Genomic DNA, 16,077 nt, shown 5'->3' on the forward strand with positions numbered 1-16,077 from the left:
TGCTCTTCAGCTGAGGCGTGGTTGCTCATGGCACAGCCATGCAGAGAAAAGTGCCCCAGATGAACTTCAGCTGGTTTCAGGCTTCTGGTGCTGTCTGCACCCCTGCTGAAATTGCCTATCGTGTGTCGCTGGCAGCTCCAACCACTGGGAAAAAAAAATAGATAGCAGCACTGTTCCATTGAGAATCGGTTCTAATTTTAACTCTATATGATAAATATATTAAAGTGCATATTTCTGTTCTAGATATGTCCTTGTTTGGAAGTTGTCATGCATCAGGAATGATCTCTGATGTTTGTACAGCTCCTTGCACATCAGCATCCTGGGCTTTATCTGGATTTGTTGCAATTAATAGACACCTTGCAATTAAATAGACACCTAAAGGGACACCTTTGTCTGCCCCCGCTGCATAGGAGGGGTGTGCCCAGTCTTCTAAATGATACCTAACACCCAGATTCCCATTAGGAATTGGAAAATTCAGCTTGCAGTGACGGTGCAAAGGTAGCCTTTGCTAAGGAGTGCCATCTCCCCAGCCATCATAACCCAGTGTTCCCCTATTGCTTGCGTGACCTTTTCTGTAAGAGTCCCATCTTCACCTTTTTACCTTTCTGGCAGATAAGTGTTTTTGATGATGACAATAAAGATACCGCAAAGCACTTTTATTCTTGGTTGCCCCATCTGGGCTGCGCGTTTGATCCGAACGGCCGGCGTTCCAGTCAGATTGCACTATCAGATGGAGCTGGCTCTATTTCCTGCATTATTCTTCCTGGCTGTACCACATTATGCAATTATGTTTGCATTTAAACCTGAGCACTTACCTGTAATGATGCTGTAGTTCAGTACATGATACATTACAGCACTAGATAATGCATACAGATAGGCTAAGAAAGCATGTTGTTGATGTGCTAAAACTAAACAGGACATTGCATTTGAAAGCGGACTCTGAAAGCTCGCAGATTAGGATGAGTCGCTTAAAAAGCTCGCATTACTGAAATAACAGCCACGCAGGGTGAAACCCTCTCCCTGCTGGGCAGGTACAGGACTGAAAGGGCAGCGCAAGGCTTCAGTCTCCGTCTCAGGAGCCTGGCTGCTGTCACCCGCTTCTGCAGGAGCAGGGAGGTCTCACGGGCTGCTGGGAGTGCCAAATCCTGCGCCCCTACAGCACAGAGTCAGTGAGGGGCTTGGAGGACAGGCTGCATGTCCCAGCCCCACGGCCCTGGGCTCGGGGAGCTCTCCGAGGAGCAGCCCCCGGCCCCTCTCGGGGCAGCCTGTGCCAGGGCTCCGGCACCCGCCCGGCCCAGCAGTGCTGCCTGAGGGGCAGGGGGAGCCGCCGGGGCTCCGGGCTGGGCCCGGGGCCTCTGGGCCCGGCCCTGGGCACCGCCGAGCAGGGCCTGGCTTTGTCTTCACTGCATCGTCTCTCTGCAACGCAGAAGCAGCCCTAGGGATGCGATTCTGACTAGTTGGCTTGCATTTATCATATTGTTATATACTATACTGCTTTAGTGAAGTTAACAGGGTGTTTTAGGTGGTACTCGGAAGCTGGATGGCAGACCCTGGCACCCAGTGCTGGAAGTGATGGTTATTATTAAAGCACGCCAGGACAGTTAATCTCTACCCCTGTTTAGGACTTCACTTCTGTCAGATGAAGTGAAGATTTTAGTGACTTCCCTACCTCTACGCACACTGGAGCAAAGAAGCAAATTCCAGAATAACAACTTTTAATACTCCTTGTCTGCATCAGATCCTAGCCTGAGATGCAATATAGCCAAAAGCCATTTCCTCGTGCCCATCCAGGTTCTCCCTCTCAAATCTGGAATTCATTTTAAAAATAAATTTTAGGTGAAAATGATCTGGCAAAACATTTTGATGAAGCTGCTGCAGTGATTCAGCAGAACCCGGGCATGCTGCAGTCAGACATGAATTTTCGTCACAGGATGATGAAGCAATGTAATCCTGCTCCGCAATGTACTGGCGAGTACATCGGTTTTCCCTTCAATTAAAGAGGGATTGCAACCAATAATTTTCCTAGCAGGTTGTTTTTCACTGTACTTTGGGGGGTCAGTAGATGGAAGGTGCTAAAGTTGGTCAGAGTGTCATCTTATTTGTTTGAGAGAGGATATATATGTGAAAAAAGAAAGGAAGCACATACTAAGTTGTAGCCTTCATGCAGCAAAGCCATTTTCAGTCTTGGCTTGGTAAATCATTGCAAAGCCCTTGTAAACCAGGCTTGGAGCAGTGATGGGATGTGTAGCAGTACTCCCTCTAGGAGCTGCGTGAGAGTTAGGGACTGGATTCCACACCAGTGCTTTGACCTCTAGCCCACTCTGGCAGCTGATTTGGGAATCTCACAAAGTTGTTTTTTTCTGCCACCTGATCACTAAAAAACCCATCATCAGATCTTCACTGGCACTCTTGGGGTGAATTAGACTCGTAGCCCTCCATTTACAGTAGAGTTCACTCAGGAATCCTTCTTGCTGACATGCAGGCACATAATTTGATTTCTTTTCCTGCAGGTGGTTAGAAGATGCTTAAGCTAATCTCTTTATTTGCAATGTTTGCTCTCAGATTAGTTAAAGTAACTCATTCTTGTTCAGTTGTGAGACAATATTTGCACAGCGCATGCTGCAAAGTCCAGCACAGTCACCACACTTGGTTATTCTGCTTGTGTAAACAACTTGATGTTACAATTTGCTTGTTACCATTAAACTGCCATTTCTAATTTGTCTTGGAATAGTTCAGTCTTTGAGAAATCACTGTTTTAGAGAGATGTGTAAATTATGTGTGCCCTTGAACTGTGTTTTGGAAAGGGAAGACCAGTCATCTTGTACCTGAACAGGAAGATTGCATTGAATTCCCTGATGTATTTGCACGCACAGGGTTTTCATGCAAGTTGGGCTTGTGATTACATTTTGCTGAGATAGTTTCCACTGAAATAAACTGTCTCTGAATATCAGGCCATAAATGAACATTAGGAAGGTTCTTGTGAATTAGCAATGAGTTACTGTAGAGAAAGATTGCCTTTTGTGAAAAAAGGCTCTTCTACAGCTCTCTGTGATGTGTTGAACTAAGCTGCTAAAAAGTACTATTCTAGCTTTTTTTTTGAAGCAAATGGGAATTTCACTGTTCATTCTACAAGAGACGTTTTCCATCAGTTTAGCGTCCTTGCTAGGTGCATAGAAGAGTCTAATATGTGCCTCTGTTCTGCTTCTCCAATTCAGTGACTTCCAAAAAATTTCCTAGTATGAACCTGTTTGCTTCCTGACTTTGCCACCCAGGCGTGGGCACTCCCCACCTCTTCTTGTGAATCTCAGCGTTTTTTCTGAGACATCGGGGCACCAGCTGCTGCTCCTGCACTGACCTTCTGGTCCCTTGCCCTTGAAGTGCAGCCTGGGCATTTTTTTCTTTGCCAGCAACCATGGGCAGATTTTGCCACAGCAAGAAAAAGCTATCGTGTGCTCCAAGATATTTCCTTAGCTTCCACAGTGCTTTCCTTTATCTTTGAAATTAAGATTTCTGTTTCTAGGATCAACCTCCCAACATAACCTTCAAAAAACCCCAGGAGAGCTAAGAACAACACTGTGGGACTCAATGTGAGTGCGGTAAATAGACATGGGCCTTCCCACGAGTCTCATGGTTTGTTTAATTACGGAGTGGTTTAATGCTACTCATATTCCCCCGATACTTGGTATTTTACCTTGGATTCAGGTGAGCTTTCTTGCCTGGGTATAGGCAGCTGACACATGCTGTATCTGGGACATGCACCCCCCCTTCCAACAGCGATGTCTTTTCAGTGCCCTCCCTATGAAAGCACCATTCGATCAAACTAATATTCCGTGTCCTTAATTAAATACCTCTGGTGCAAAGAGCCTTACCTTCTGTGCTTGGAAATTGCAGTGATTACTCCCCTGCTGGAAAAGCCTTCCTTTTTTTTGGTGTTTTATTTTTGGTGGTGAATTTTCTTCTTTTGCTTTTAAGAAGAAGAATTAAGCTCTTTCTCCTGCCATTGTCCAGTTGCAAATTGGCCTGAGACTGACTTGTGCCATGGGCTCTGACCTCTGAAACTGCCCACTCATTTTTTTTCTGAAGTAATCAGCTAGACGAACTATTTACAGTTGGCTTTTGGGTCTTCTCACTGCTTTTGTGGCTGCCCCTGTCTGAGTAATTAATGACAGCATGGCTTGTTTATGGTCTTGAGTTACTAATGCTGTTGGCTGCAAATGCATTTTTACCTCTGGGACGTGCCAGTTTCCTGGTTCTAGTCCCACCTCACTGGCCCAGGTCAATTTTTTGTGTGTAAACAGATTTATCCTGTAATAGTTGGAGAGAGACTAGGTCATTCATCAGTCCCGTAGAGAACATGCCCAGCCAGATTCTTCCCTTTCTGTGCTTGTGCAACTCCGCAGAAGTCAGAAAGATTCCTGCAGGACAGCTAAAATTAAGGAGGGGAAAAAAAAGGAAAAAAAAGATCAATTCTTTCTTTCTAATTCAGGGTACAGGCAATCTCATTTAGAAATAAAGGTATAGGAGAGGGGTCCTCATGTCCGGCCACCTGCCCAGCCCTGACCCATGCTGTATCAATTCCTCTGGGAGTCACTGATGAAGGAACTTCTCTTGGGTAGGGTAATTTCACCTACGTGTTAGAACTAGAGTAAAGGGTAAAAAGAAGCAACAGATGATGCAGACAGATGTAAAAATATAATCTTTTGGCCGTGGAAAAGGTCTGTTGGGTTATGGTCGATGCCTGTTCTACCACAATTCATAAGGGAAGGAGCTCACTCTTTACAGCCTCTCACTGCACTGATGGTCAGAAGCACTCTGCTAATTCCCAGCCTTAGTTTATTAATAAGAATATTACTTCCAGTCTGCTTTGAGGGTAATGTTGTATTTTGGTATAAATGGTTCATTTTTTTCCTATTATACAGTTCTCTAGATGTCTTTCCTTCCTTCCGACTTTTAACATACGTTTGGCTACTTAGTGAGTTGTGACTTGAGCACAACCATTCCTGCATTCTTTTTAATCATTTCTTTCTGAATTATTGGAAGAGGATGGTCCCATTATCTATCAGCCTTTGTTGACCAGTTTGTTTACCAGTGTCTGCTCCGTTGAATTAGCCACAGGTGGTCTCTGCTATGATGTGGTTTCGAGGGGAACTTCCTTTCATCCCTCTGGGTTTTTGTAAAATTCTTCACTGTTTTGCCAGGGTAGTTTTTACCGACATCTAAAAACTACCACCCTATTACTCATTGCTGAACTGGCATCAGGGGCTGTCTTAATGCTGGCCCTCAGGGAAGAAGTACGTCAGTGGTCAGACCGCGTTGTTTTCAGGAATCACATCATGGAATTGAACTGGGTGAGGAATCTCTCAGGGTCAGATGCTGAAAAATTACTGGGAGCCAGGAGGCTGCCTTTCTCTGATGGAAGGGTAGGAGAAACTAGAGAAGTCAAAACATGCTCTCCTTTTTGTCAAGTTCTTTCAAAGGACTTCCTGAATTGAACTGTATTAAAGTAAATAGAAATGATAGAGGTGAACGTGATGTTTTCGCAAAGAGGATTGAAGTGGGTACCCATAGCAAGCTTCTCCAGAAGTGCTCCTTTCATTTCCTTCTGCTCCCTCACTTCCAGTTTAGAAACCTTGGAAATGTGGCATGCAATGGCAAAGCTGGAGAACTCTAATGAAGTGCACGTGAATCAAAAGCCTTTAAGAGGTTGCCAATCCCATTGTATGATCCACCAGACAGATTAATCTCTGATTTCCAAGGAAACTCATTGTAGGCTACATAAATGTTTGAGGCAGCTTCTCTGAAATTAAGGCCAAGAGAGAGCCTGTAAAAACTGGTAATTGTTAATCTCTGTCTTGTTTGCTTTTCTGTAGTGAAAAAGTAGCCTTTTTGGAACAGGAGGTGAATTGCCTAGAGTAGAGAATGGTTCACAGTGTGCTGGTTTGCGGCCCTTCCCTGTCAGGTGGTGGGTTTTGTAATGAGGATTAAATGGTACTCTCCATCCTGGGAATGCTTGGAGAAGTCTTGGGAACTTTTATATTCATTTTTTGCCTCAAACAGCTTGAGTTTGGCCATTCTTTGATTTCATAGCACAGTCAATAATTTCTCCTCCTTTTGGTGTGAATGTCTAAATTACATAAATTTTCAAAATAAGGTGGTGTACCGAGCCGCTGATAGCAAGCGTGTGTTTTCTTACCGTTCTCTGGGATGGCCCTAATCCTTCTTCCCTATGAAGCTGTATATGCGCCTTCATTCTCCCCTATAGCAAACTCCTTGTATGCTGCCAGGAATGAAACCGAGATTGCAATAAGTCATCTTTTGGTTTTGATTTGTATCAACAAAAGGACACTTTTAACGTTGAGTGCTGTAGTGCATGCAGGAGACTTATAACAGTGGGATGAAAGAGCATCCTTGTCTAAGGGACGCAGGCTGTGCAGAGGAAGACCTAGCTACACCAACTGAAATCCTACAACTACAGCAGCGGTGAACATTTTTCAGTTAATTCGGCACAGGGTTAGATGTCCTAAAAGCAGGAGAGGCAGGGGATCATGCCAAGAGACAGGTTCAGCTTACTGGGGCATTGGGCAGTGGCTTGTACACAAACTCCACTGACTAGCAAATAACACTCATTTGCATCTCTTTCAAGCATGTGTGGGAGGGAGGAGCCTCCACCAATTTGTCTGTTTTAATTATAAACGTTCTCCCCACCTTCCTAATTGCTCCTTCATTAAGAAGTAGCTTGTTGTTGCTTTTTTCCCTGGGAGCTAAAAATAATCAACTTTTGTTTGTTTCTGTAAATATTTTTTTATTATTATTTTTGCCCTTGAGGAGATAATTATTTCTATTGTTGCATGAAGATGGTGGCCAATACAGGAGGAATAATTAGAGCAGATGGCTGAAAATACTTCCCTTGTAAAAGACATCTAGGGTAATAAAATACCTCCCCTCCTCTTTTGTCTCCTCCAAATATATGTTTTCCTTTCCTTCAGGTGGATGGGGGTTGTGTGGGGGTGTAAATCTTTTCCTGATGTATTAAACTGAGGAGCTGTCAAGAGTTCACAGCCTGGAAAGTGAGCTCCCTGTATCCATCACTGAAATTAAAGGGGTTTCAAATGTGGCGTGGAGTCCTGGGTCTACAGCGTGCTACTCCATCACTTAAAATGTTAACCTTGTCTCTCTGTGGGAACTGAGGGGAGCAACGCTTGCTCTCCATACTTGCTGGTTAAATGGCAATCTGTCAGCACCAAGGAAAAGGCTGCCTCGTGGGTGTCAATCTCTCCGCGTTCGAAACCTTTGCTCGTTCGTGGCCAGGCACACCGGGAGGGGTGCGGCTGATGGATTCGATGGCTCACCTTCTTCCTGCTGGAGATCGCAGGAAGCAACCTGGGGATTCTCTCGGGTGAAAGCGCAGGTGATGTTTTGTGCTTAGTGGGTGTGCCCGGGGCCAAGGAGGAAGCTGGCTGCTGGAGGTGGTGTTGGTGGAAAAACCTGCCTGACTTTGGGTTTCTTTCTGTTGCCGTATCTCAGGTAATCCTGGGCTGAGGCCAGAAAAAGAGAGCGTGGAGCACAGCAGCAAGCAAAATCTGTGCTGTAGACCAACCATTGCTTCTTGGTTTGGTTTTAAAATTTCTGCCTTTTTCTGATCAGAGGACGCAGGCTCTGGTCTCATGTCTGTGTCTGTAACAGCTGCTATCAGTCCTCTTATTGGGACTGTACTCCAGTAAAACCCCACCTAACCAAGCAAATGAGGAAGTCACTGCAAAGTGAAATGAAATGAGCTCTGCTGTGTCTAAACAGGACTTTCTTCTCTTTTTAACACCTCAGAATACCTTGTGTTTTGTTGGAGGGGAGTTAAAAATCACCAGATAACGTGCTGTGCTAGCGGAGCGATTGTAATTTGCAAAAATTTAGGCCCAAAATTGAAGGAATGGTGATTTATAATCCCTTCCCTTTGTGGCTTGTTTGCCAGCCTGTGCGGGAATGCAAACATGTTGCTGTTATTTATTCACTGGTTGCAGTTGCTGCTGCTGTTTCTGGGCCCAGGTAGTCACAGGCAGGAGCTGAGAAACTGGTGCTGGGAGCTCGTGTTCCCAGTGGCAGACGCACAGGCAACCCCAGGCTGGCTGACAGCAGCAGCAGCTAACAACAGAAAATGGAAAGAAATCTGCCTGAAAATGGAAAAAGAAGGTGCAGGAGGGAGGAAGGAGATAATGTGCTGAACTGCAAGGAGCTTGTGCATCTTTTATTGTATGCTATTAGACATTATTTTATCTTTACATAAGCTCCTTTTTGGACCTCTGATGGGGAGGGAGTTATTTTGCAGGCTTGGTTCCCTACTGGGATAGAGTCAGCTGCTGTGCTGGGTTCGAAATGTGAAGAATTTCCGCAGTGTGAAGAACCCACGTTTTCAGAGTGGGTTTCCTATGGATGGCAGATGTGAGGCAACATCCTGCAGAAGTTTTGGTGTTCAGTTCAGTGTTCAGTTTGTGTTATACATAGCTCCCTGGCGAAAACACCAGAAGAGTCTCTTGACTCAATCTATCTACTGATTTTAATGAACCTTGCAGGAATATGGCAGCTTTGAGATCTTGCTGCTCCTGTTAGATCTCATTGTCAGGTGTGAGCACTGACAAAAACATGGATGCAGAGATGTTGCAGTCTCCTAAGCCCTGGGATGGGTGCCCAGCCATGACCCTGTGGTCCTCGCAGCTGCTGCTGCTCTTCAGTCTTACGTAGAAGTGTTTGAATAAGTCCATTGGTTGAATGCTGTGTGCCAAGCAGGGGAAAAAAAAGCAAAAGGAAAGAGTCTTACATTTATGAAAAGCCTAACAGTGAAAGGGGTGTTCTTATCCTGCTCAGCTGTGGGCAGAAGGAAAGGAGCTGGAGTCTGCATGACGAAGATGTTTAAGATAAGGCCTTCAAGAGATGAGACGCTGTCTCACTGTTTTGTCTTTGGGGTCTCAGGTGAGTCAGTCTGTCCCGGCAGTCGTGAAAGCGTGCTCAGCTTGTAGAGCAGCAAAGCCCCCCGTGCATGTGGGTTACAGCCTGTCCCATACGGACGACAGGGCAGCTGGAGAAGAGGGGCACTATAACTGAAAAGGTTCTCTGAGATCACATGGATGGAAACTATCGGGGTCAGATGAGAACATAGACTTCTAGAGCTGTGAGTCTGTCACCTGCCTTTCCTGACAATTCGTTTGTGTGTGTATAGGTTTGTGTCATTTTACCATGGGCTGCTTAATAGGAACTGGACATAACCACCGCTCAGCCAGGGGCTTAACAAGACCAGTATAGCTGGAGATTGCACTGTGCTTTTCTCCCAGAAAACAGGGAGAGGGTAATCGTATGGGATCCACAAGGTCCGGGCAAGCTGTATATGTGATTTAGCACAGTTGGCCAGTTCACCAGCCTTGTGCTAGACCACGCTTCTCTCTCAGAGACTTTTTTTGTCTTAGAGGAGGGTGTGGGACTGCAAGAGAAATGTCACCAAGTAAAATCTTCTGCCGGCTTGTTTTCCCCCATCAGTCAGATGTCTTTCCTTAGTTACTACAGAGCTGCTTTCCCACTAGCCCCTCTACATCTTCTTTAGCGCTGTGGTAATTTTAAGTGCCTTGAGCAAAACCCCTTTTCTCTCTTCAGACAGGTTCTTTAGATCTATACCCTCTCTAGTAATAGAAGGATGTTATGAGTGATTATAAATTGCTCTTGATCCTGTGTTATAAGTTGATGTTCATCTGTCGACTATATGTATTTTAAATAAAAGTGAATACATATTAGAAATCCCAAGAAAGATGCAAATACAGGTGATGTGCATGGCAGCAGACTAAGCCAGGCATCTTCTCACTGTGGAACTTTTCTTAGGGACCTGGTAGAAAGACAGATTTTGATGCCCTTGGTCAAATTATTATTATTATTTGCCTCTATGTAATCAGTCTTGGATAGTAAACTTTCCTTTCAGCAACAAAATTCTGTGTTCATCTTTGTGTAGCTTGATGGTGTAGGGACTGCTTCTTACTGTGGGCATATGTATTATCTACATAATTCAAAACTTATTTTCAGTATATTTATACATTTTCTGAGTTACAGTCCTAAGAAGGTTGATAGTTCTTAGCTTTTATGCCAGAAGGTATTGGTAAAACTGGATGGATACACAGTTTTCTAAGAGATGACAGCAGAAACGTAGCAAGAATAACAGAATAACTTAAACACTGATGTTATACAGACAGAACCTTAAACGAAGAGCTAAAATGTTTTCTAGTAAGTAAGGGGAACTGTTTTTTATATATATAAAAAATCATATTCAGAAGAGGAGTTTATTTTTCTTAACATTAGCGTTAATTGGGGGCTTCTAAGTGACTTGAGAGGGTTAGAGTGATGTCAGAGTGACTTCAAGCCGTTTAAGAAATGTTCTCAGCAAAATGTTCAGATGAATCCCACTGTTTCACAACTGTATCATGCAGTGCAGTGCTTTGCTAGCAGTGTTGGCTGAGGTTGTGCCAGACAGGAATTTATGGCATCTGCAATTTCGTGCTACAGTTGGCTTGATAAGCAGTGTATCTGGGAAATGCGTGCCTTTCCATGAACTATTCCCTCCTCTGTCCCCTGCTCTGAGATAAAAAACAATTTTAATTAGCTCTTTATTTTATTTTTTCAGTAGATCTATTGTATACTCGTGTATACTGTATATAATCTGGTTCAGAGCACTGCCTGTGAAGGGTAATCCACAGCCTCTTTAGAAAGACAGTGAATAAAGCTTTCTATTCTTTCAGCTGGGAAGTTTGCCCCAAATCTCTGAAATCCACAAATATATGTTTGCTGGTGATAGAGATGAAACTTGTCCTATAACACTTAGCAACTGTTGCATACAGATGCGAAGGCTTATCTGTGCTTCTGCAGTGATGAAGTTGCTCACTCCCTCCGACGCCAGGCACTCAGCTTTCCAGATGTTTTCATTGCATGTGCATTAACTCAGTCCCACGCTTTGCTCTAGACTGAATCAACTAAATCCCTTTGCAGGGAAATCACAGAATGGGACAGAGGACAGAAAACACCGGCATTCATCCCCTACAGAGAGGATGGACATAAGCTGGTTCTGTCTTTTAGCCTGGGGACCAACAGGCATTCCCTGGTGTGAATAATTAAGACAGTAGCCACCGTATAATCCTTATGTGACTGCTTTAGGTGCTGTGAGAGGTGGTGTACAAACCATCAGGCGCACAAAACTAAAATTGACAATAGCACAGTCGGGAGAGTGACTGTCATAGCACCACTAGTATCGGTTCACTTAAACTGCACCTCCCAAGCAAAAGCTTTTGATGCACATGTTGCGCTCTGACTGGAGATGAAGGAACTATGTTTTGCCTTTGTATGGGGGTTATTCTTTCCACTGCTGTTTCAGATTAGTACCACCAAGAGAGGACCACAAATATTTCCGTGTCTGGTCCCCCCCCCGCTCCTTTCAGATCAGTTGAAGCTGTTCTTGATAGCTCGTGTGTGAGTCTGGATAATGTTTTATTACTGCCTATGTCCACACGTGCATATAAGCCCATATAGAAATATACACACGTTCCTTAAGAAATCAGCCAAACCTTCACTGCAAAGTGCACGCTTCAAGTTTAGAGGTGAGGAGCAATCACGGCCTGTAACAGGCACGCATAATTTCACCATTGCTCATCATGAGCCAGCCTATTTGCCTGCCGTTTTCAAGTTAATCAGTGCTATGCTTCATATGGAGCTGACGTGCAAGGAAGGGAACAGTTCTGAACCTCTCCCCTTCTTCTTTTTCCAGCTCGCCCTCAGCTTTTGTGGTCTCTGGGCCGAGGACTCCAGCTGGCCTGCTGGCCACACACCGCGAGATGGCGATAGTGTCACGATAGAAGAAGGCCGGACCCTGCTGCTGGGGACCACTACGGCCACCCTCAACCTGCTGCATCTCAAAGGTCTGCAGAAGGGGGGGTTCAGTGCTCCTCTTCCCTCCAGGCGTGGAGTTTCACAGGGCCATGAGCCCCCCGGCCCTTGCCCAGCTCTGGAGACACCAGGCCGGGCAGCCGCCTCGGCCTGCTCTTGGTGGATGCCAAGGGATGGCGATGGGGAAGCATTTAATTATTATGTATGCAAAAGGCATCGTTTATGCTGTTTGAGGCATAATGACAATATGACTAGGAAGGCTTTTTATTTATTTATTTATTTTCTTTTCGTTTCCCCCCAGCTACCGAAAGCGCTGCTATCCTGAGTGGCATTCAGTGGTAATGGCAGTGCTGATAACAATAATCAGCTCTGTTTTCTTTGGCATCTTTGAGGCGAGCGTATTGCGAAAGCCGTTACAAAATTAATGATGTTACAGAATTACAGGCCACAGCTACAGAATGTAATAAATAATCCAAGATCCTAGAGCACGACTGGTGGAAAGTGAATAACCGAGTATGAGCGTGGGGGGAACGCTGGGTTTGCAGGGTTTGTGTACCTTGAGGTAGCCCCAGTATAAGTATCAGGACATGCATCTCTGGGACTATCAAAGTATGAACTGAAATAACTTGGCATTCAGTACCAGAAATGTTAATTCCTGGAAATTAGGCCCTGATCTTGAAGAGTGCGGGGCACATTTGGTATTTAAGTGAATGAGTTGTTCTGGTTCAATTGCTTGCTTGAAGTTCAGCCCGTGTGTAAGACTATGCTGAAACTGAGATGAAAAAAAATGGGAAGAATTTTCTGTAGGTTTAAGGACCTGGATCTTTTCTGTTGATAAAAATTATTTTATACTGAAAGGATGTTAAAGGTACTAGTTTTTCATTATGATGATGATGAAAAATATGCATCTAACAGTTATATTTTAACATCGAATCTTAACATTTAGTATCTGTTCTATACAGATAAAACTTTGCAAGTTTGTCCCTATTGCATGAACATTTCCAAAGAAGTTTGAACTTGCTCGGTCTACATTTTTTTAAGAACTGCTACACTGGGAATCATTCCTGCTTAAAAGACAAAAAGAATCTAGTAAAAATTTGTAATTAAAATACAATTTAGAATGATATTCTTCCCTCTTCCCCCATCGAAAATAATAAATCTAAGTGTTTCAAGGTGCTTTGTAACCCCAGTGTGATTATGAGGTACAGGGGAGGAGATAGGACAGAGCCCCAGTTTTCTGAGACTTTTGGCTGCAAATCTAGATGAGGATTTGGGGGCTCATCCTCTGTCTTTGTGAAGAAGTGGGGCACAATCTTGTAGCAGAAGCCCTTTCAACTTTGGGCCTACTCAAAGGCAGATATAATCAGTCAGCCAGGACTTGTGAAGCAAACAGTGGTCTTATTGAATTTAATGAAGTCTGAAGGACTATCTTTATGCCTTCAGCTCCTCTGATTTCAAATCATTTCTCCCCTTTAAAATGTTTTCCCAGAAGCTTTAGAATGTAGATTCAGGTAGGAAAGCAGCTTTCAGATATTCCAAATGCTATTATTTTCATCATTGCTACATGCCAAACATAGGATCAAACTTTCTGGGAGCAGAAACCTACCTGGTAATTTTTTATCTGAAGTTATTATTTGCTGAAGTTTACTTGCTGCATCCACCCTGCACTGATATGGGTGCCACTAACAGTGTAGCCTTAGTTAGATTTGGAGTCAAGATGTGCTGAGGTCTGCTCTGGTGTGAGACTGGATTGGAGTCATCTCCCCTTTTCCTTACCTTTCTTTAAGTTGCACACCTCAGGGGAGTTGTGTAGGCTCCTGTATTGATACAGAGAAACATACATTAGCAAAGACCTGCTCATCTTAGGTATTATAGATACCCGTCTAAAGATGAGTCTCAGTTAGGTGATTCCCTTAGAGTAGCAACTGTCAAGTCTCTGAACTTGTCAAATAATTGCCAAGTTTCCCCAGCTGCAAGACGGGCATGACAATAAACCCCAAACCTGCAGGCAGGTGTAGATGCGCACTTTGATTGAAGCATGAGCTGAAGCGTTTTTCTTAGTTGGAGCTGGAGAATGGGATTAAAATTGTAGCTCTGCTCCCTTTGGCTTTCTTGACTCAGCATCAGGCTGTCTGCGTGCTCACAAGCTGAAAATTTAACAGACATTATGGAGGAAAATGCCTGTAATGCTACTGAGTCTGCTCCTCTGCAAAGACACTGTTGTACCCTATTGTCCAGGTCCTGTATCCACTAAACCCAACACATAGGCCCATTTTTTGATTTCCTTTTTTTTCCTTTTTAAGACACCCTGAGGATTTTGAACAGAGCCTGTGTGGGGTCTCCTCGTGATGATTTCAACATTATAGAAATTGTTTAAAGATTATTATAACAAGCATGTCAGCTGCACGTGCATCCTTAAGGCGACCCTGCTTTGGCTGTATTAGCATACAGACGGATGCATGTGGTGGTTCTGGTGGTGACCAGGCTGTCTGGACAGAAGATCTGGAGGCCAAAGCAATAGTGAAATAAGATTAGGCAGCTGAGTCCTGCCTACTGCCATGAGGGCTCACCAGCTTCTGCCTCCCCCTTGATAAGTGGAGCATGAACACGTGGTTATTGGCAGTGGAAAGTTTAATAACCAGACGATGAAACTGCTCAGACAATACTGATTGGGGAAGAGATACGAGACAGACAGATTGTAGATAACTCTGTAAATTCAGCAGATTGCAGTTATTTATATATTTTTTGATCCCGACGTCACAAGTATGGTAATATTTATGATAACCCAGGACAGACGGAAATTTCCTTTACACAGAGCTTATGCTGGAGTAACTCCTTTGTCTGTGATGGGCTGATACCTCAGACATGTGCTATTGCCTTTATCTGAATTTTTAGTCCTGTGTAGAACAGCCCCAAGGGTAGTCTGGAGACTGAAGATGCTGCCTGTCCTCCTTCTGGGGTACCTTGGGCGTGGGTTTTGGGGTGACATAGCTGGTATAACTCTGGTGAGGCTGAAGACATTCAACTGTCCGTTTGCTTTGCATTGGCAACTTTGAGATAGCCACCCTTGCAGGCATAAGAGAGAAGATTATTTTGGTCCCTCTTCTAGAAGAGCTCCCATATTACTTGTCACAGTGATCCCATGTGTCCCTTACCGGTTGTAGGCATTGCTGCATCTTAGCAGTCACGGTCAGACTCCACGCTGAGGTTTTGAGAAAGCTCTGACCCCCTCATGTGAGATTTCTGCCTCTAAAAACTGGTGATATGTATTATGTACACCCGGCCTCCAACATGCCATGGGTAATCTGAGCTCCTCTTCAAGCTATGAGATCCCACAAACAAACACACACACACACAAACAAACAAAAAAACCAAACCAACCAACCAACAACAACAAGAAAAAAAGAGAACTAGCAAACCCCAAAGATACACATGCCATTGTCAGTTGTGGTCTGATCTTGAACCCACGTCCCCAGATCAATGCTTATCCAACAATGTCTTGGATCTCTTGGAAGCCGCGTTAAAATCAGGCTGTGGCTAAAATGGGTCCTGCATATAGACGTGGGGAGGAAAGAAACCTAAATACTGATTTTGCTTGACTTTTTCCTAGGCTTTGATGCTATTAGCAAAGAGCATCAAATATTAGCTGATACATCTGCGTAAGTACTTGTCAAATAACTGGTGCTTCAGTCACTGCTGATAAGGACTGGGTGTGAATTCACTGAAAGACAGAAAAAGCTTTTTCGTCTGTTTTCCTGTCCTCAAACCTATTTTAAAATCCCTTGTCAGTAGCCACAGTTAGAAAATGTTTGCGCTGTGGTGTTTTCTATGCCATTTTGCTCAACGCATTTGGGATATGCATAGTGATACTTTTTTTGCAGGCAGTTTCTAGTTCATATTTTCTTTTTTTAATCAGACAGAGACATTACAATTAAAATACCGTAAAAGCGATTCTGGCAGTATTGCAATAAGCATGTTTTTTAATTAAAGAAAGAACATGGGATGTACAAATAGTACCAGCTAATGGGAAATTTCATCCAATGTATTTTTTAATTGAGGTTTAAAAGGAAGAATAGTCAGCCCTATTTCTCCCTGTTGCTGTGATATTTTTCTGTGTTGTTACTGTGAGGTGTACCAAGCCTGCAAGGATTCTGGTCTCAGGTCCCTGCTGTT

At 44.0% G+C, this 16,077-nt stretch overlaps 1 protein-coding gene across 6 annotated transcripts in view; it reads left to right on the plus strand.

Moving 5' to 3' along the window:
- Positions 1–16,077, plus strand: part of PKHD1 (PKHD1 ciliary IPT domain containing fibrocystin/polyductin) — a 266,267-nt gene that overhangs the window by 71,829 nt on the left and 178,361 nt on the right. For all 6 annotated transcript variants that reach the window (XM_083828669.1, XM_083828668.1, XM_083828667.1 and 3 more), the window contains one exon: positions 11,786–11,936. In XM_083828669.1, the coding sequence (XP_083684795.1) occupies positions 11,786–11,936 (151 nt within the window). The remainder of the gene's footprint in view (positions 1–11,785; positions 11,937–16,077) is intronic.

The sequence above is a fragment of the Anser anser genome, assembly GCF_964211835.1.
Source record: "Anser anser genome assembly, chromosome: 3".
NCBI classification, from domain to species: Eukaryota; Metazoa; Chordata; class Aves; order Anseriformes; family Anatidae; genus Anser; species Anser anser.